The 21,272-nt window shown below is 37.4% G+C and overlaps 1 protein-coding gene across 1 annotated transcript in view; it reads right to left on the minus strand.

Annotated features, from left to right (window-relative positions):
• The window catches only part of LOC102686196 (protein phosphatase 1 regulatory subunit 12B), a 59,307-nt gene extending 42,772 nt beyond the window's left edge, over positions 1-16,535 (minus strand). Inside the window, exons 1-6 of the mRNA XM_015342219.2 lie at positions 16,476-16,535; positions 16,149-16,258; positions 14,436-14,526; positions 13,304-13,495; positions 10,913-11,057; positions 7,491-7,618 (exon numbers count right to left, since the gene is read on the minus strand). Of these exons, the coding sequence (XP_015197705.2) occupies positions 7,491-7,618; positions 10,913-11,057; positions 13,304-13,495; positions 14,436-14,526; positions 16,149-16,258; positions 16,476-16,535 (726 nt within the window). The remainder of the gene's footprint in view (positions 1-7,490; positions 7,619-10,912; positions 11,058-13,303; positions 13,496-14,435; positions 14,527-16,148; positions 16,259-16,475) is intronic.
• Positions 16,536-21,272: the final 4,737 nt, after the last annotated feature.

The raw sequence follows: 21,272 nt of genomic DNA on the forward strand, positions 1-21,272 counted from the left end.
TCATCTGTATCACAAAAACCCTTCAGAGAGTTGAAAGATGAATGTATCTGGCAGAAGAAGTGATGATACAAAATACAGACTGAGCTGAATAAGGCCCACAAAGCTAGTTTGATGGGCTAGGAGATGGAGTGTGAATAACATTTGAGTAAAGCACTTCAGTTAACAGCACTTTAAAAGAGTACTTGGAAGAGTCACAGTCACAAAAGTGTCAAATGTACAGTAGTATTACAAGATCACAGTCTATCCATCCATCCATTTTCTGACCATCTTATCCAATGTAGGGTGGTGGGGGAGCGGGAGTCAATCCTGGCAAGCAATGGGCAGAAAGCAGGATATACCAAGTCCATCTCAGGAATCACACAGACATAGAAACATAAACACTCACACCTAGGGCCAATTTTCCTTCCCCCAGATGATTGAATAACAAATTCACTGGGTAATTGGAAAATTGCACCTCTGACATTTTAAGCATTGTTATAAGTGTTTGATGCTGGTAGTGTGTCTCTTGAAATTCTTGTGTTGATAAGCGTTAAAAGAATGGGGAAAAAAGCCTGGCAAAAAGGAAGGAAGCAAGCCAGGAAGTGGGTTTTGATGTCTTAATCTTATCAGATGTGAAAAACAAGTAAAACGGTTCTTAAATGTACTTGGTTCCAATCCCAAATTAAGCCCCTCAAACTTGTGCAAAACTCTGGGATATTTACATTTGCACCTCTGAGGCAAATGTAGTCTGCTGTGGCTATGCAGGAACTGTCTGGGTTCCTTGTCAAGAATAATTATCAGCCTGAAGCTTCATTCGCATGACTGTGCCGCATTGATCCGTGAGCTCTGATTTTTTCCAAGATTGACTCCTGCTGTTTCCAGCTGACTCTCCATTAAACACAAAGATCCTGGTTCATTCACATCATTGCAGCTTGACTTTAAGTGAACAACCACTTCTCTTCACACCGATGATTTGTGAGTTAAGCTTGCTGCATCTCAACCAGTTCTAGTGAAAATAATTTAATGAATCACATACACTATATGCTAAAATGTATATCATTTTGCCTTTACATGCACACTACATCTGTGAATTTAGCTATAAAAAACTTTTGCAGATCCATTCTGTAGCTCATACTGTACCATTATTATTGTGCTTTCCTTTTATAAACTAGAGCAGTACTGTACGCATGGCTATGCAATTCCTTAAACGCTGGTTTAGAAATAATGCCAAATTTCACCTGCCAGTTCATTTATTTTCATGTAAAATGGAACAAATTACATCACATACAGTTTTTCACATCTGCAAACAGTTAGGCTCAAACAACCTGAATTGTAATTATTGGATGAGGGAGTTGTCCAAGATGTGTTCAAGATGTCTTTCACAAATATTAAAAACTAGAGATTCCTAAATGTTTTTCCTTAATGGCAGGCATTCATTAACGTCTGCATTTGGTATTCATTTTTCTTGTCTAACAATTTTTCTCGTGTAACCACTAAAATGATTAATGCTGACCTTCATTTGCAGGCACTACAGTATATTGCTACTAGAATGATTTATACTGACCTTCCTTTTGTATAATTGTTTAATTACATTGATCAGGATGTGATTTCTAAATAGGCAAGTGAAGATCTTGAGTAGAAGGCAGAGAGTTTTGTAAATAAATGTGGAAGGCACACATATAAATGAGGACAGCCATACTGTATGTACTGTACCTCAGATCAAGTCAAAATGTTGACCCCATCACCAAGCAAAAATTACTACCCCAGGGCTTGATGTCTGGGTGTTCAATAGATAAAAGGAAAATAAGCTAAATTTGTTTTTTTTTACCACTGAATAGATGAGTTAATGTTGACAGGAGACTGCATTTCTTCTTGTTTGTAACCTTCTTATGTTCTTGTGAGCATTCCAGTTCATATTGTAGGATAAGACACATTTCTGAATTAGATGTTGAGAGATGCAACATGAAGCCCTGAAAAATTCTTCAGAATCATTGTGCACAGCTAAATACACAATACACAGGTAAAGTCTAGGAAATGTGCGTGGTTTGTTTTAATTTAATTGTCATGCACAATTTAATCAAACAGCACATCAGCTCAGAGGTTACCATTGTCTGACCCTGTAAAATTTTACAGACTGAGATCTGAGACTCAATAAGAGCAACTGAACAGAGAAGACTGATGTTTGCATTGTAAACAAGACCCGATGACGTAATCTTGGTGGTATCAAGGACATTAAGCATCTGCCATGGCCTAAAGGGCTATTCCATCATCTTCAAATCACTCTATAATCCACTGCTCATTTCTGACCCTCTCTCTATATCTGTTCTTCTGCCAGGATCCTGAGTGAGCCGTATCTATTTCAGTGCTCTACAGCATTTCAATGGGACTGCACATGCTCTGTAAAATTGGACATGCGTCTTTTACATATTTAGAGGATTGTTATTATGAAAGGATGTACAGTAATGTTCCCAGTTTTATATGTTCTCTAGTTTTGTATTTAAATATTATTGGACTTTTCAATTTTTTCTATTCGTATTCTTTTTTTTTTGCTTGAAAGACTACACATGAATGTGGATGTGGATAAACCTCAGATCATATATAACAATCATATATACCGATAAGGCACAGATTAAGTACCGCTGAAAGGAATGTGTATGCTGGAACACTCTGGTTGGACACTACACAGTAAATTCAAGACAGACTTTAAGTCTGTGAAAACACTAGCATTCAAAGAAACTCTGGGAAAGCCTGCCCTTTCAAGGTAAAGGACTGTGGATGGATAAGCAGTCTGTTTCCCCAAGTATGGTATGGAATTCAAATCTACCTAGAACATGTGACAGAGAGAAGAGATTCCGGAGGTCAACTCTTCTAAAGTAGTTCCCAAAGTGATACCAGACAGATCTGCTACTGTACTGGCATCCATCATTCTACAAAACAATCATACAGTGCACCTCCTCACTGTACATGCTAATCTAGGCCTGAGGATATAGGAGATAGCGAATAGCAGATCATTCACAACCAGCATTTTACAGCTGTTAAACACTGGGGTAAGTTTTTACACTTGATTCATATTGTTATACTTTTCAGGGCAACACATTTTAATTATATTATCTATCCATCCATTTTCTAACTGCCTTATCCAGTACAGGGTCGCAGGGTCGCCAGAGCCTATCCCAGCAAGTAACATACGCAAGGCAGGGTACACCCTGGACAGGAGACCAGTCATATTATTTTCTGCTAGATTACGTGCATATTATACACACATGTATTTTCAAACAAAATATTTATATTATAAATCACAATGTGCCACAGTTCCAGGGCTTATATACCAAACCGGGGGAAGTGTTGAGACTAGAAATGTTATATGTCTCTAGAACTGCACAGCCTGGATTAGTTTATTCTATCTATAAGACAGCTCCTTGTTGCTTCAGGAAAGAAAAAATAATAATTTAATACTTTTTACATCTCAATATACATTATTAGGCATACATCTGCCGTGTTGCATAATCCATATAAACCTGTGGTCTTTCATTTAATTTAACAATTACTCTACTTAGAAATAAAATGCTTTCTGTTTTGCTTTAAAAGTGTCTTTTCAAATTTAGATAGTGCTTACAGTCAATTATTGGTGGTAGCACCACTGGACAATTAATCTTTTTGGATAAGTCTCTAACAACTTTTCTCACACTTTACACTCATTCTTTTTCTTCTTATAAACTTGGTCAGGCTTGGTCACCTTTCAAGTGTTAACACAGCTTCACAGTCAGATTTAAATCAGACCTCTAATTGAGCCATTCAACTCATGGATGTTTTCTTTATTCTTTTTAAGCAAAGTGTAGAATTCTCCTTGTGCTTTGGGTCATTCTCCAGCTAATAGATACTGTACCTTTTAGTACAGTTGTATGTTTTTGTACCACTCATTTTCCCCACAATCTTGACTTTTCTGATCACAAAATATTTGCCCTATTTGGACTATCACTAAAATGTTTTGATGGGTATTGTTTCAGTAATGGCTTCCTTCTTACTGATCTGCAGTACTGGCAAAGTTTGAGGAATGTACAACATTGAAAGTAAAATACTGTTGACTAATAGACATTTTCTTTAATCTCAGCCATTGAACTTTAAGTAACATTTAGATCTTTCAAAGTCACCATTTTCCTCACAGTGGCATCCCTGACTAGCTTCTTCCTAGCCATATGCTCATTTTGGAGTCTCAGCCTGATTTAGGCAGTGTTAGGGTGTTATAATAAATGACTTAAGTACTGTGCCTTAGAGACTAATACTGAAATCATGTGAACCATTATAATTGCACACAGACAAAAGCCAACTTCTGTAATGTTGCGCACCTGAACTAATTTAGGTTTCCCACAGCACGATGAATACTGTACATATGCATAAAACATACTCTAGTTTTCATAGCAGTTTTTGCTGACATTTACAGTAACTCATTTCACCCATAAAAGTACAGTATGTAGTTTAAGCATTCAAGTCAGATTAAATATAAATATTAATAAACTTAAAAAAACTGTATACTGTACATCCTCTGTAATTGAATAAAATGGGGCACCTTTGATTGGGGTGAATATGTTTTCAAGGCATTTTGTATCCCTGTAACTATACAGCCTGGAATAGCTTACAGTATACTGCAGATTGATACAGTAGATTACATACAGTGTACTGTATTTTACTGGTGTAGTAATAGTTTTCAGCTCAAAACAGCCTTATATTTTGCTTAGCACTTCTATATACTGTATGTGAAGAATATGATTTCAAGGGCAAATGACATAAAGGAAACTGCTATTTCAGTGGTTTTAGTTTGGGTTATACAACAGTAAATTCATTATTTGTTGGTATTATTTGCATGACCAACTGGACACACAATATACATACAGTATATATCAATACAGTACATCTTCAGTCATTCCTATTATCAATTCACAGGATCATTCTGTTTGTAATATGTATTACAAAATGGCTTAACTTTTGTAAGACATACTGTATATACTGTAACAGCTCCAGGAGGAAAGTCAACGATAGGTCACATAAGAATGACAACATACCACAGACACGACAAAGCAAACTCAGCTGCACAAATTATTCATTTCTAAAAACCACACACTTAATTCAAAATAAATTAGAATCTCAATTTGCACCTGTATACTGTCAATGTCAGGTTCAGAGGGGATGTTTTGTGATGGTGAACTAACATGTCATCTCTGGGCTATAGAATAGTGGACTATTTTGTCAATGACCTGGACCCCTCTCATATGTGCTACATGCCCTCTCTGACCGTACCCTTATACAATGCACACCTGTCCAAATGCACACTGGCACAGCACAGCAAGCTACGGTGTATAACCTTAACTAGTCATACAGATGGACTACAAACCATAAAAACAGACACTAAAACAGGCAATTTGCAGAATCGAGAAGTCAATAAGCCAAAACTGCTTCTGGGAAAAATAGAATTCTCTAAATAAAACACAACACAAAGAGTCATCTGTTTAAAATAAACTGTTCTGAAAAACTCATTTAAAAAATTGACCAAATGTTATCAAATGCAGACTCGGCAAGGTTCAAGACAGCCCTGCTAAACCACTGCAAATCACAGTCATCCCAATTACAGAAGAAAAAGGAGTAACAGTACTTCAGTACTGTGACAAAACACAAACTATAATTCTGGTAGACACTTAGAATGTAATACAGACTGGCAGAGTATATGAGCAAGGTAAGAGACAAGAAAGAGTAGGCTCTGACTAAGTACAACATTAACATGCACATCCTGGCTGTAGAAACAGAGCAACACTGGCAGACGTGGTTTACTCAGAGAGGACAAGCTGTTCTCCTACTTCCAGCTATAAAAGTACAGACAGCACTGCATTTTCTGCTACACGGCAAGAAATATTTAATGATTAGAGAAACATACTTCCCTATAATCCCCAATAATAAAATCCCAGAAATCCAGCATCTGCATGAACAAGAACAGCTATGATTCCTAATGGGGAAGGTTGGGAGGAATATCAATAGTGTAGTATGTGATCTCCTTTATATAATAAGGAACAGAGAGTAAGCTTCTCAAATAATAGGATGTAACTGTTCTAAATTCAAATGTGCACTAATTGTTATGGTTTAGGTAGCACTGTGTCAGTCATGCCAAAAACGATTTTTGAATTTGAATTTAATTTCAACCTAATTTCTATGTGGCTGTAAGAAAATGTTATTAAACTATAACTTATATTTTATCTCTTTTAGACTTTTAATTACTGACCATATGCTTCTTTATTTTTGAAAATAGCATAAATTACATCTTTCTCAAATTGCGTTGATAAAGTAAAAAAATAAAATTAACTTCAGCACCATCTTGTGGTGTGTTGTTACAAGTGAAGTACATGAACATGTATTTTCTGTGTAACACAAAGCGTTATTGCTTTATGGATTGTCTAACTTAACAGTTCTCAGGATGTGAATTTTTACTTATTTTTTATTATAAACACACATTTCTTGCAAAGCATGTCTGAGCTCAGAATGTCTATATTCTGAAGTACTGTATAGTGTCTGGAGAAAGATATTTCTTTTAAAGTAGTGGTAGCAGTACTGACAATAAATACCATTCACCTAAATCACCCAAATTAAAAAAATCCAACATTTTGAGGTTTACTTTATTTTCTCTGTGCTAATTTTTTTTTTTCTCTGTGGAATACTTACTACAAGAGGATCTATTTTTTATCCTGTAGTTTTCTTGCATTACATTTACTTTTAAAGAAGAAAACAAGCATTCCAAATGTCTCCATCCAGACACATTATCAGTTAAATAATGCTCCATTTTTTTACTGATAATACAGATACAAATAATATGGCCACAAATATTTTTCCTTCTTGCACTTCCCCTTTGAGAAATCGTTTGAAAGATTTTTGCTAGTGTTAGCAAATTCAATAACAATCTAAGATAGTCATGGAAAACTTCATAGAAATCACAACCTAGTAGGTTTTATGAATTTCCTTAATTATTCACTTAGGAAAAGTGTTGATCTGATCCAATTAACATAATAATAAATTTAAATATGTAAAAAAACCCTAATCAAAGGACAGAAAACAGCAGAAGTTTGTACTGAGCACATTTTCTGTAATAGAACACTCACTGTAATAGAACCAGGTCATGGAAAAAAAGCAAGGACATGGCCTACTTTCACTTATTCATTAAAATAGTGAACAAATAATTGAGGTTTGGGACCTACTACTAAATCTTTTACATCTTTCCTTCCATCTGTTCCATCCTAAAATAATTAAAAACACATTTTTTTATTACTTATGAGATCCACAACCACAGGGAATTGTGAAAAATAATTTATTTGCTGCATGTCTCTAACCAGCACCAGAACCTGAAAAAAGAGACATCTACCGCTTTTTTACAAGTTCTTCAGAACAAAACATTATTAAACACTATTTCACTATAAAAGTGCAATTTTGCAGACAATGGTTTAGTACATGTTCAAGTCAAATATGTCTGTTACCTCATGTGTCCAGAAGGAGGTGTCTGTCCCTCGGCCATGGTCTCTAGCTTGTCTTCTGTCTCTGAGAGATAGGATGAAGTCAGACACGGTGTCAAATTCTCTCTCCCCTTCATTTTTCCATTCATGACCTAGAGGTAATGGTTATTAAGAATGCTATTGAAGATTGATCAGATCTACAAGCTTACTGGTCTAATTTTAATGTTGACATTGTACCTACTGGTCCCTTTTCTTCAGTTAGTGCTTAGTGATGGCTGACTTTATTGTAGGAAAGAGAGGAAGTGTTTGGGATTTAGTGTGTGAGGTACAGTATGTTAAATTATGCTTGTAATTAAAAGAGCCATTCCCAAAAAATAATATACTGTATATTTCATGCAGAAATGAAATATACACATCTACAATAGGCTTTCCTGCTGCACAAGACCAAAGAATCAGGTGTGTTGGTCCTCTCATGTCTCCATGTTATTCTGCATGTTAAATTTGTGTTATCTTTCTGTGAGGGTTGTATTATACTTGCTTAACACAAGGCAGCTTCTAAATCCTTCTAAAACCTTGTATGCTTAATTTTAATAGGCATTTAACACCTGTTGTGAGGAAAAGGATGTCAGTTTGTGTGTAGGCTCCAGCCTAGAAGGCAGAAGACAGAGATTCACAGGAAAGGTTTTCCAAATAATGTATTAGGCTGACTTACAGGCCTGTGGCACCTACGGAGGCTTGAGAAAATAAAGTTTAAGTTGTACTCATGGTCATAACAGGTGCTGGACATGTCTTCATGGCATGGTAGTTTGTTTGCCAGTTGGAATGGGGATAATGTATACTGTACAGTATACTACTCAAGAACAGGACTGATTTTCTGAACTAGGGCTGAGTGGAGGTGGTGGCACCCGGAGTAGTGGGGTATTGTTTGGAAAGAAAGCAGAGTACCTTCTACCCATGATGAGAGTGGAGTCTGGATGTCACAGGTTGAGTCCAAGTACTCCCTGTGCCTTACTACCAGAAGAGAAATGGACAGTCTCTGAGAGTGAGAAAATGGAAATAGCACGCCTTACTGCTAGTCTATCAGGATTGTAGATGGCCAAAGACGATTAGTTTAACAATGAAGATCTAGTGCTTGCTAAAGAGTGAGTGAAAAGTTGAGTTGAGGTGAAGACTGAGAATTGGGCAGACCCGACACAGTTAATTGATATGAATACTGTGATATAGTGTCTGGTGATGAATGGTGAAAGAGACTGAAGAGGTAGTGGGGAAGAAATAGGGAGTGTGATGAGCATGTGTGTCAATATAGACAAGGAAAATTCAGCAGAATGAAGAGGATCATACAGTCTTCCACAACAGTGGACCATTGTACTGCATAACAACTAGGTGTAACGAAACAGTTCTTTTCAGACCCTATGTGGACGCCACAATCCGGAATAGTGAGGAAACACTAGGGAAAAAGCCATGCAGGAAACGGGGATCAAAACAGGGGGGGCATGTCCTTGGTGTGCAGGTGTTCAGGGGAATGAGTCCGGGGCAAACGATCCAGTAGAAAACCAAAGGGGGAATCCAAACACGAGCAAAGTCTAAAGTCAGGGGGTCCATCAAAACACAGACAAGATAAAAACTAGAAACGGGTCGGAACTGGCAGAAAGGGAACAGAGAATAAAACCTTAACAGGACCAGGCACTTCCAGGTCCCGGACTCGCACGATACGGAGATCAGATGCAGAGCCCGGATGATCGTCAGCGCCTGGCTGTTAAGGTGGACTGGGAACAGGGGACAGGTGCGGGGAATGAGGCAAACAAGGAAGAGCCGGAGCGCCCTTAAGGAGGTGGGACTACAATCGTGACACTAGGATCCCAGATGGGGTCAAAAAGAAAAGGACTGACCACTTTTGGTCACCACAAAATACTGAGGTACTGTAGCATGCTGACACTAATGGGATGTAGAAAGCACGGTGGAATGTGTGCAGGATTTTGTCACACTGTAATTCCCAAACTCATCACCTTCTTTCTTTTGGAAATTTAATTTTCAATTACAGTCTGGGGAAGTTTTTCATTTCAGTAGACTATCCCAACCCCAAGAAGTGCCTCATTGAGCATGACCACTTCTGTTATAAAAAACAGGGGTAGGAAACGGGATGCAACTCATTACTGCACAGCCCACACCTTCAGAAATTGCCCTGTTCTGTGAATGCTTATCAGGGATTGTTACCATTGCTTCTTAACACACAGATTCATTCATTAAGGGTTTTTTTTGTAAGCTGAATCAGGACTCCCTAAAACTGATATGCTTGGTTATGTTGAAACTCTTTTTACCACTATCTGAACCATTCAGTCTTGCCTTCAGCAGTTGCAGGAGAGGATTGAAGCTGATGTCATCTGTTAAACAAGAGTGTATGCTGGTATATATCTGTAACTGGTGTACAGTAGCTCCAGAAAATTGGACACATCAGAGACTCAGATAAGGGGATATTTTTCCTTAAATCCCATCTGTCTGAACTGGAGGATAGTATATCTACTTCAGTTACATTTCCTCCAGAAATACAAATCATTATATATGATCCTGCTCCAGATCTGCCCTCTTGTAGAATCGGTTCCAGGAGCCAGTCATATCAAGAACTGGAATTGGATTTATTTTTCTTATTTAAGTTTGAGAAAAAAACATCTATCCGAAGGTTTGAAAGATGTTTTAGAAACTAACAATAATCCAAACATTAACTGTTGTTGGCTGTGTGATATCTAGTCAGCCCTTTAATGCTCTTCATCCATAGCCATATGAATCCATAGCCACCTCACCCTATAAGGTTTACAGTGATCCAGGGCCTAATCTAGCAGACACAGGGCACAAGGTGGGGGTGCCCATACATCACACACACAAACACACAGACAATTTAAAGACATCAATTAATCTACCCAGCATGGCCTTGGAAGGCAGGAAGACATTCGAGGACCCAGAACAGAACAATGCCAAATGCACATTGATTGAATATGCAAATAACACAAAGAAGGCACCCCAGCCCAGACTCAAACCCAGGACCAAAGAACTGTCAGAGATAATCACCATGTCACTGTTTAATCTGAAATTCTGTTTTTTCATTGCAAACTGACTCTTTTTACAGATATAAAAATCAGCTCTATTAGAATAATTATTAGGTAATTATGTATTAGAATAATTACCACTAAAGTCCAATATAAAACTAGTTACTATATAAGGTGCCATACTATATATGGAAACCAGATACACATCTGATGGGCTCAGATAAGAAATAGAGCATCCTCTATATACTTACTGATTTGAGATTATTTGTGTATATTAAGCAATAATTATTTTGTTCCTTTAATATAAGATTTCTTATGATCCTCACTCTATTCTTTCTACAAATCCCAAGCCTGCAAGTATTTGCTCAGATTGAATTAGCATGGTGTTTCTGTTATTAATCTCACCATTTTTCTCTGTGTTCCGGCACAGACCCCTTGAAGAAATGTGATTGGGTGAAGTGGAAGAAGGGAAGTAAAAGCAGCCTCTGGTAGAGGGGGGTTTGCTGGGGCTCTCGGGCTGGGACCCCAATTTGGACCTGTTGTAGCCAAACTGAAAAAAGAAAGATTGTTGACGATGGGGAGTGCTGATTATGACCTACTTCGGCAATAAAATCAGTTGTAAAAGGTTTGAGTAGGGAGCTATGGAAATCGATGGAACAAGTAGGGTTTATTTCCATGCTGGAAAATAGAAATAAAGACCATTATTTTCCTTTTCATATAATGAGAGATCTCTTCTCAGTGAAAACGTCAATTTTGTAGTGCCTACCAAGACACTGGATGCCCCACAGGTGCTGCATGACCTCAGCTATTTTTACTACAGGATTTGTGTCAAAGAACATTTCTCTAATGAGTCCCCCTAGTCTAATCTGAGAACAGATAGTTATTGACTAGATTTACCAATTGAACTCAAAGATGTTGAAGTCCTTTTCAGACTTTTTCAGTGGACTACCAATGCAATAACCAAGCTACAAAACTATTTTCTATCCCCAGAAATCTTAGGTATAACCTCACCCCAGGGGAAAGCCAGGCACTCCAGTCACAGCACAAATGAGATATTATCATTTAAGCAGCAAACAAAGGAAGCACTGATATAGTGTGACAAATGGATCTGTATTTCTAAAGCCACTAGAAAATTAAAACTTCTGCATACTGTCCTCTTCCAAATTAGTCAACCACTGACTTTCAAATAGAGGTTTTATCCACAATCTCACTCCTGATTAGTAATAAAGAATTACCCCCAAATATCAACTGTTTTATAGTTAAACATCCTCAGGCATCTCAATTTGATTTTATTCCACATCCACAAACCTGACACTCCAAGGATGACCAATTACTCACACCTCAACTATCCTTGACATCCTAATGAGACCAATTGATTGTAGTGATTCCTTTGTATATTAAGAACCCCAATCAATCTCTTCAGCTTTTTGACAGTTTTCAGTTTTAGTGCCCAGAACATTTTATTTTACACCATGAGAATCAGATCCCTGTGTACCGTCATTGCTATTGATGACGGTTTCACAGCATGAAAACACAGACTTAACAAACTTGATCCACCAATTCACACAGGTATCTCCTTTACAGCTCCTTCGCTTCCAAATATACTAAACGTTTTCAAGTTCTCAAGCCAGACTTTACTGGTTATGCATTGATGATACAGACCTCCAAAATCAAGTGCTTTTGAAAAACAAATTTGTTCTTTTTAATTGGCTGGGAATAGCCTGCACTCAGAACATTAGTTCAGGAACAAGAAATTCCCACACTCAGAAACATATTCCACTGGTGTTTCCTTTTCACCGCAAAACCCTTTCTATTCCCAGGATCATCAAAAATAATGTCTTTATTATACAGCTTCAACTGGAAAGTTTTTTCTTAAAGTGACATATCATGCCATACTGCTGACCCTGAATCTGTGAATCTGACAGGCAGAGACTGTATCTTTTTACAGTGATTTCAGGACTCCCACTCCAGGGAAAAACAAATTATAAACAAAGGTTACCCTTAAATTTGGATCACACCTTTCCTCTCTCAATTAGTCAAAATAGACAATTTCTCTTAAAACCTATCCATTTATTTACGTATTTCAGGTTTTCACAACTGTCCCCCAGAGCTCCTTAGTTTGGACACTTGTTCTCACCTGCCCACTGCCCATTCTCATCTGCTCTGTCCTTTGTTCTCCTGTGCTTTATATAACTGCTGCCTTCCTCTTTCTCCCTCACACCTTAAGAAGGCAGATAAAACATTGGTTTACTACCTTTTACTTTTCAGTGTGGAATTAACCTGTTCCTTGACATCTATATGAAATGTAAACTCTGGCACAATCCCAAACCAGTGGAGGCTATCTTGTGCCAATACTTGTCACAGTGAAAATTACACATTTAGTAACCTTTTCTTAACCTGTTCACTTTTCTACTGCACTAAATAAAAAAGATATATAATGTTATCACAAAAAGTTATACTAAAAAGCTCCTTGCATAACCTTCACAGCCCAGAAGTTCCATATATGTGAAACCTCAGCTAAGCTAATGTTACAGACTTAAGCCTTTTATCAGACTTAACTTTATCAATTGGGCTACTCTTTGGCTCATTATATGCTGCACATTTGATAATCATGGTATTATGAATTCATAACCTTAAGGCTTTATGGCATATGACCTATATTCAGATTTTGTACATACTTGAAATGTGGATTATTCTTAACTAAGTCCTGGAATGACAAGGGGTCTTTGCAAAAAATAAAATGGAAGAAGAAGATTGAAATTCATTAAAAACTGTTTTCCTAAAAGTTTCACTGACCTCTGGTCCCACTGTCCATCTCCAGCTTGGTTCCTGTGGCTCCTTTGACTGTGAGGGTGATGCTTTTGGATCCCGTCTGGTATCAGCCTCCTCCTTTTCCAGGCTGTCCCCATCCGCCTCTTCGATCTGTCTTTCCGATCTACACAGGCCGAACATCTTCTGTGCTTCCTTCAGCTCAGCAAGAGTCACACCCTGAAGCAATGTGTGGTGGGATCAAACCGGCAGATTAAAGGCTCAGTTTGAATGTTTAAGAGAAGAATCTCTGGATAAGGCACAGCCCTCACCTGGACAAGCAGATTGAAAATTGACGGAGGGTTGAATACTTAACTTTAACTGACATAAATAAAGGCTTTGTACTATTCCGCTAACTTGCTGATACTGTATCTGGTTTTCTGCATTTGTTTTTGATCATGTGATTCCCGTTAACCTTATAATTTCTGTTAGTTATGAAACAAAGTTAATTACTAGATTACCTCATTGAGCTTGAGTGGAGAAGTTCGACACTTTTTAAAGATTGAAGTGATGATTTATTTGCTTTATTGGTATCTGTGAACCTAGCATGCTCTGTTTTAATACCTCAAATAACCTGATTAAGCTGCAAGAGAATTGTTTGTGTTTTATGCTAACACTGTTAATTTGTACTACGTTTTGGACACAAAATCTGTTGGCAATGATTATTTCTGCACAATATATGTGTATATACTATACAGTATGCTACATTTAAAATGTTAAAGATTTATGAAAGAATCCAAACCACAAGCCAAATTAATACTTAATGATAAGATATCAATGATTTAAACAAGGTTTTAAAACTATGTTTTAAAGGGTGGTACTGTATACAACTGGAATAAAATGACAGTAAAACAGATGTTTAACTCATTTTTAACATTGACTAAATTTGGATTTCTCTTCATCAGTAAACTGCTTGTTGCAATGTATGTTGCAAGTTACAGTAACTCGGCTTTTGAAAGTTTCAAGGAGGAATTTCTCTTCTAACTTTCTAAGCTCAATAAACGTGCTCCTGCCAATCTCCAAAAAGATATCAGATGAATTCATTCATAAGTGCTGAACATGTACAGTAGGTCAGTGTTTTCAGTCTACTCTTTGCTGACCTTCCTGGGTTCTTACATACCTGTGTTGATCGCCTTGTCTGGCGTGCCTGGCGAGACCTTGCTTTTCTCTGAGACTCTGCTTCTTCATCTCGCACTGGTGTCAGATATGGCCTGAAAATATGTTGAAAAGGGTGTTTCTTGTTTTGTTTAGCACAGTCACACAGCATGTAAACTGTTATTGCCATCAAATGCCTGCCATGGGAGAAGGGAGATGTTGTTTTTTGTTTTGCTGGAAGAAATATTGTATTGTTTTATTCTTTGACCATAATTTGAAAAAAATAAAAACAAATCAACACAAAGTTTAATTACCCAAAAGTGCCTTTGAACAGAGTTCATCGCATTTATAGTCAGACAACATTGCATTTCATGCTTTCTACCACACATAATTAATAAGAATTGCAAACAGATATTTTCAAACCAGTATACTAAACCATTTATTAGAAAGTACTTGTCAGTTTTAAATATGTCAAATTTCATTGTGATTCTGATTTCACATTGTTTTTACTCATTTAATTTTTTTAAAACATAAACATTAGTGTTCTTGACCTAGAAAGCAGCAAATCAGAACTTGTCATATTGATAATGAACACAGGATTGTTATCATAAGGAAAACCTTTATGCAAAATGAAATTCTTATGTTACTAGTCTTAATAGAATCATTGTGAAGCGGTAATTTTTTAAAATGCTTTATATACAAGCATTTTCCATCCTGTTTTACAGGCATTTGGAAAAGTGTGGATTCTGAGTGACAAATATTTAATTAAATTCCAAATCATTTTACATCTCCATTTTATCTCCAAAGAAAGACACAAAAAAGCTAGGATAATATTGCTCTAGGTGCTGAGATTATTTTATTTCTGAAATTCTTTTAAAGTTTATTGATCCTGATCTATTTGCAAGGCTTCCAAAACTGGGAAAGAAAATAACAGACATTTTGTCCACTCAGCTAAATGGTACATCTTGTTAATATTTTATATTTCACTATTATTTACTCAGTTTCATGCACTAGAGTATGAGAGTTAATGGGCACCGACACTGTGAAGACACTGATCTATTACAACATTTGAAAATGAGGAGAGGAATAGTATCAATCACTATGATATGCAATTCTACCTCTTAGTCTGGGTTTTAAGAGATCTTTTCCCCACTAATTGTAATACCTCCTTTCCTCCCCTTTTTTAACTTGTCAGATTGTAGATGCAAAACCTCAGGGAGACAAAAGACAGGGTGATGAATGACTCTCTTAAGTGGGACACACTAAATGTACTGCATTCACAAGTTAAAGGGAAAAAAATCTGTGAGCATTTAGAAATTGAAGAAAAGGTTGGATACATTTGTATGAGTGGCAGAGTTGTGCATATACTGAACATCGGAAAGCAACTTACATGTTCTAGATTTCAAGTGAGATTTAAAGTTGAGTAAGGCTCTAAAAGAACATATAAAACTTACACAGATAAATCTTGATGTGTTATCATCATTCCCTACAGAGCAGTGCATACTTCTAAAAGAATAAACTCTTAAAATAGGAGTACTGTATACAGGCAACCAGAGCAGACAACACTATCCTGAACATATCTTTCCTGCATCCTGATTATGCTGCAGGAATGTACTGGGCTAGTCTTATTATTGCTCTTTCCACACCCCTGCTTAATTCAAGTGACACACATTTTTTAAAGCAAAGCAAACTAAAACCCAAACGAGATCCTGAACTAGAGAGGAGGAATGTACTGTACCTGGTTATGCAGGCTTGCATGTCTGCTGCGAAGGTCAGGGGTGGAGGCAAGCAGACTTGTGGAAAGACTGCAGTGCTGGGAGCGGCACTCTGGGACAGATCAGACTCCAGCTAGGAGAGTGAACAGGAGATGCAAACCACCCAGCACACACAGCAAGGAGACAGTCTGGCAGCAGGACACTTCGCTATGATACACTATCTGTAAGTACCTGATACAAACAGAGCTGGTATTTAAAGGCATACAAGCTCCTTTTTCTCTTATTTCCTTTTCTAGTCACAGTGAAAAACAATGTGGTACAGTCCTACAGTCAAATCCTAGTTAACCTACTTTGAATTTTTCACGCAGGGGAGTTCTCAGTGCTTCAGGCAGCTGCCAAATTCTGCTCATGCTGTAAAACAGCTCTGTATTTAAAGGGTGAACAGACTTTGTGAATCTAGGACAGGGCTGGGAAGAAAATGAAGACACAGTTTTACACATAGGGTGGTGGGTGTCTGGAGCTACACAAGCTGTTCAAATCGTTTCTCTGAGTACCTCTAAGAAAAGGTTTAATAAGCTTCTAGTATCCATATGAGCCTGTGAACATCCTGCATACAGTGTTGTTCCTTGTCCCCACTCAACCTAATTTCTGTGTAGAAAAAAGCAATGTTTGTTTAAATAACATTACTGTGTTTGTAACATACCAGTCTTATGAATCAGTGGGTACCCACCACCCCCATGTCAGAAACTATTTAGAATAATTTTATACTACATCTTATTTGGTTTTGTTTTAAAAGATGGATTAATCTTAAACATTTCATTAAACATTACAAAAAGACAATGGAAATTCATTACAGTATCACCCACCTCTGTTCAATTGCATATGAATCACTATTCTCTTATTCTGTATTAGTTGATAGACAAATCTCTCCATCATCTTAAGAGTTATATACAGTATGTTGTTCTTTAATCCCATTTACATATGAACTTATTTTTAAGCAGATAAGATAACTTTATTGGCCATATACAATTTCTTGCATTAGGAATTTGTCTTTCGCATACCCCAGCTTGCCCCCTATGAGACACACAGGCAGGGAGAGAGAAGCTTGGAGACAGAGCACAGGGTCATCCTTTATACGGTGCCCCTGGAACAGCTGGGGTTAAGGGCCTTGCTCAGGGGTCCAACAGAGTGGGGTTCATCTGCCGGCCACGGAATTTGAACCTGCAACTTTCCAGCCACAGATCCTTAGCCACAGTGCCCCACATCGCTCTCTGCCCCTGTCCAGTATATTATTGAGAAAACGTGTGCCTGCTTTGTTGGGAATTGCACTTCAAAATTTAAAATAGCAGTCTCTCTGTAAAAAGCTGGATAAATATTGACTCCAAGGCTTACAAACTCTTGACTGTGACTTCTCATTATATTGATTTCTAGTACGATATTATTCTATACTTATACACACAATTCCCAATCGACCAGCTCTAAAATTCTGAAGAAGCACTAACACTACTTTTGTGCACATTAAGAATGGAAGCTCATTAGATCAAATTTATTTTCAACTAAGAACACTAAATAAAGTGTGTAACATCAGGACTTTTGTCAGTTCTTTCACCACTGCTGCTCCTAGTTTTCCAGCTGGGAAAGCTGAGTGGGGGACAAACTAATCTCCTGGTCTAAATGAGGAAACATTAACATTGCTTTGAGCTTTCACGACCTCAAGCTGCCACATTGATTTTTATCTGCACAAATCCGCCACGGCAGGGATTTCACACAGCTTGCTCAGGCTTCCACAAAGGAAACTGGGAAGCTACTAAGGTATTAAAACTTTGGTGATATGCTTCATGATATTTTTCGAAATACCCAACGGGCACTGTGTGCTTTTCACTCACGACTTCCTCTGAGTCTGGCTAAGGGGATGAACTTTTGAAGTGTCTGATATGTGGGGGGATCAAACTTTTCAGGTACTTTGAAATTCCCATAACTCAATGAAAACACAACAGCATTCCTACTTCATGTGGAATAACACCACCCAAGAATTAAACATATCAAAAAGTGTTTATTGAGTGTTTAGTCAGGGTGGGACAGTGGAGCAGTCCTGGGGCCCTGGCTTCAATTCTGAACCTTGGGTGCTACGTATCTGCATGGAGTATAGTGACAAGTTTGTCACAATAAAATTTAACTATAAATGAAAACTTTTCAAAATGTGGATAAAAGTAAGAATGATCTGTTAGAATTTTTTTACTTCATAAGAAGGTAAATATTGAACTACATATGTGACATTTTTTTACCTTGATAAAATGGAGAAAAAAAAAGTTTGCAGTGTATAAAGTAACCTCATTTCGTTCACACAAAAGACAGTACATTGTCTTACTGAATTACTTTGTATTGCTTGTAATCCTTTTTACTCAAGCTCAAGAATTATTGGCACCCTTGATAAAGATGAACAGAAATGCTTGATAAAATAATCAGCACAGATAAAGAGCTACTGTATATTCTATTTCCCCAGAAACTTGAAAACATCAGGCTTTTAATCTAACACAATTATTTAAAAACAAATGTTTTTAAATCAGTTATACTATTTTTTTCTCAAAAACACAGGCATCACAACTATTGGATCTCCTTTGTGTTTTTTACAAGAAAATCAAACAAAGAGAAAGCTGCAATAAAATTCTGCTTATTTAAATACAACCCAGTCCTAAGGAACATACTTCCTGGTTCACCAGGTTCTAAGAAAGAGGTAACACAAATGATAAAAAAACTTTTACCATCCATGACCATGGGGAATGGCTGGCTGTGATCGTTGATCTTCACAAATCGGATAATAAATACAAAAAATACATAAAAAGTTAAACATACCAGTTAGCACAATTAGGACAACAATGAAGAAGTTCAAAAGCACTAAAAGAGTGGTTATCCTACCAGGAAGTAGAAACAAGTATACCTTGTCCCCACACACAGTGAGGAAAATGATGAGGGAGGCAAAAAAGAATCCAAGTGTCATGGAGAAATGCAGTGTCTGGTTGTGTCTTGGGGTCACCAAGTCTCCAAATCAATGGTTAGATGGTAGAGTACATACTGTGCATTCCAACAGGCTACAGGGTTGCCAGAAAAGGCCCTTAATGACAACAACAAACAAATTGAAGCGGTTGAAGTTTACCAAATGCCATTGGGACTTTGATTGGAACCAGGCGATGTGGTCCGATGACACCTAAATTGTACTCTTTGGCTATTCATACCTTCAATATGTTTGGCGTCCGCACAGGGCTGCATACAAAGAAAAAGACCTCATACCCACTGTGAAATATGGTGGTGGATCGTTGATGTTTTGACTGTTTTGATGCCACTGGCCCTGGATTCCTTGTTATGATTAATGACATCATGAACTCTACTATCACGATATTCTGGCCAAACACCGGGTTGCCTCTGCCAGAAAGCTGCAACTTGCTCACAGGTGGACCTTCAATGACCCTATGCACAAAATTAACAAAGAAATTGTTGAAAAACTGATTGAAAACCCGTGGTCTGAATTGAAGAGGGCAGTCCAAAAGCATAGACCTAAGGACGTCAAGAATCTGGAAAATGTCTTCATAGAGGAATGGTCTAAGATCCCTCCATATCTGTTACCTATGGCAGAGGAGGCTGCACCAAGTACAAACAGGGAATCCAAAATTATGACACTGATGTTTTTGAGGAAAATAAAATACTATTACCCATTTAAAAATGTTTTGAAATGTTTTCATGTGTATTACAATTAAAGCCTGTAGTTTCCCCTTTTTTGTGTATAACATATAGCTGATTATCTGTGCTGTTTATTTTCTATGCTTTTTTGTTCATCTTTATCAAGGGTGCCAATAATCCTTTAGGACACTGTACCTTTGTACTGATTCTAATTAAAATTGAAGGTTAAAACAAAAGCAAACTTCAGCTGGCATTGCTGGGAAACAAAGATAGAAGTCTTCTCCAGCTGAACTTTGATTTTCTCCAGTTTATAAGACAGGTCAAAGAGTGAAAGTATAAGAGCCCTTTCTTACAGCTTGATCTGTTGTTCAAAAATGAGATAAACAGATGTCAGGAAACATGACTTCTGAGCTACAAGCTGACTGACGCAAAGCATACAGCAAAGTTCAAATTTCAGCTTACTAGAGTATCTGAAAGGTGTTCTTGGACTTTTAGTGCGTTATAGTAGTGCATCGCCACATAAACTGGCAAAACGGAATGTAACTGAGCAATGTTCCATGTTATCAATGTTACTACAGTAGATTTGGTTTTCCAATAAATGTGAGTATCATTAACTTAAAGTGGAATTTATCTGACCAAATGGAGATATATACTAAACGTAAGCAATGATCTACTGTATGGGACACCACAGGAGACCAAACTAGTAGCAGATCTTGATCCATCAATAGAGACAAACTACCTTGTTTAAAAAAGAAAATAACCTAAGAAATTGGTTGGATTAATAAGCACCTAGCAACCAAGCAAGATGGCCAAACAGTTCCCTCTCATTTGTCAACATTCTTATGGAAAAAGTCTTGTTCTGGTGGCCATTCTTGGGTGTTTCTGATGGAATGCGAAAAGCAACTTCCACAGACTGAGTTATATGTGAAATTCAATGCAACATCAAAACTTTAAAATCATCACAGAAAAAAAATATATACTTAAGGAGAGGGCAGCATGGTGTCACAGTGGTTAGCATTGCTGCCTCCCAGACCTGGGGTGCTACTGTATCTTTGTGGTGTTTGTATGTTCTCCCAATAATCATGTGGGATTTTGATGGGTACTCTGGCTTCCTCCCAGTCTAAAGGCATACTAACTGGTTTCTGGGAAAACTGGCTCAGGTGTGAGTGTCTGTGTCTGTGTTTGTGTCTCCTCTGTGACCCTGAATTGTAAGAATTGGTCAAGCCAAGGTGTATTTATATCATTACTGAAAGGAGAAGAACTAAATACAGGGTTTGCTGAAGGTATTGCAAAGATGATGTGGTTAGTTATAAACAATAACAGCAGTAAAACAAACTGTAACTGAATGAATCGTATTCCCAATCCCAATTGTTGCTATCGATATTTTTACAACAAACTTTTTAAACAAATTAATAAGGAATGTCATGATAATAGCTATGCATATTAATTGCAATTTCTCTACTTGTGCATGT

This window comes from Lepisosteus oculatus, chromosome 5, assembly GCF_040954835.1.
Source record: "Lepisosteus oculatus isolate fLepOcu1 chromosome 5, fLepOcu1.hap2, whole genome shotgun sequence".
Classification (NCBI taxonomy): Eukaryota; Metazoa; Chordata; class Actinopteri; order Semionotiformes; family Lepisosteidae; genus Lepisosteus; species Lepisosteus oculatus.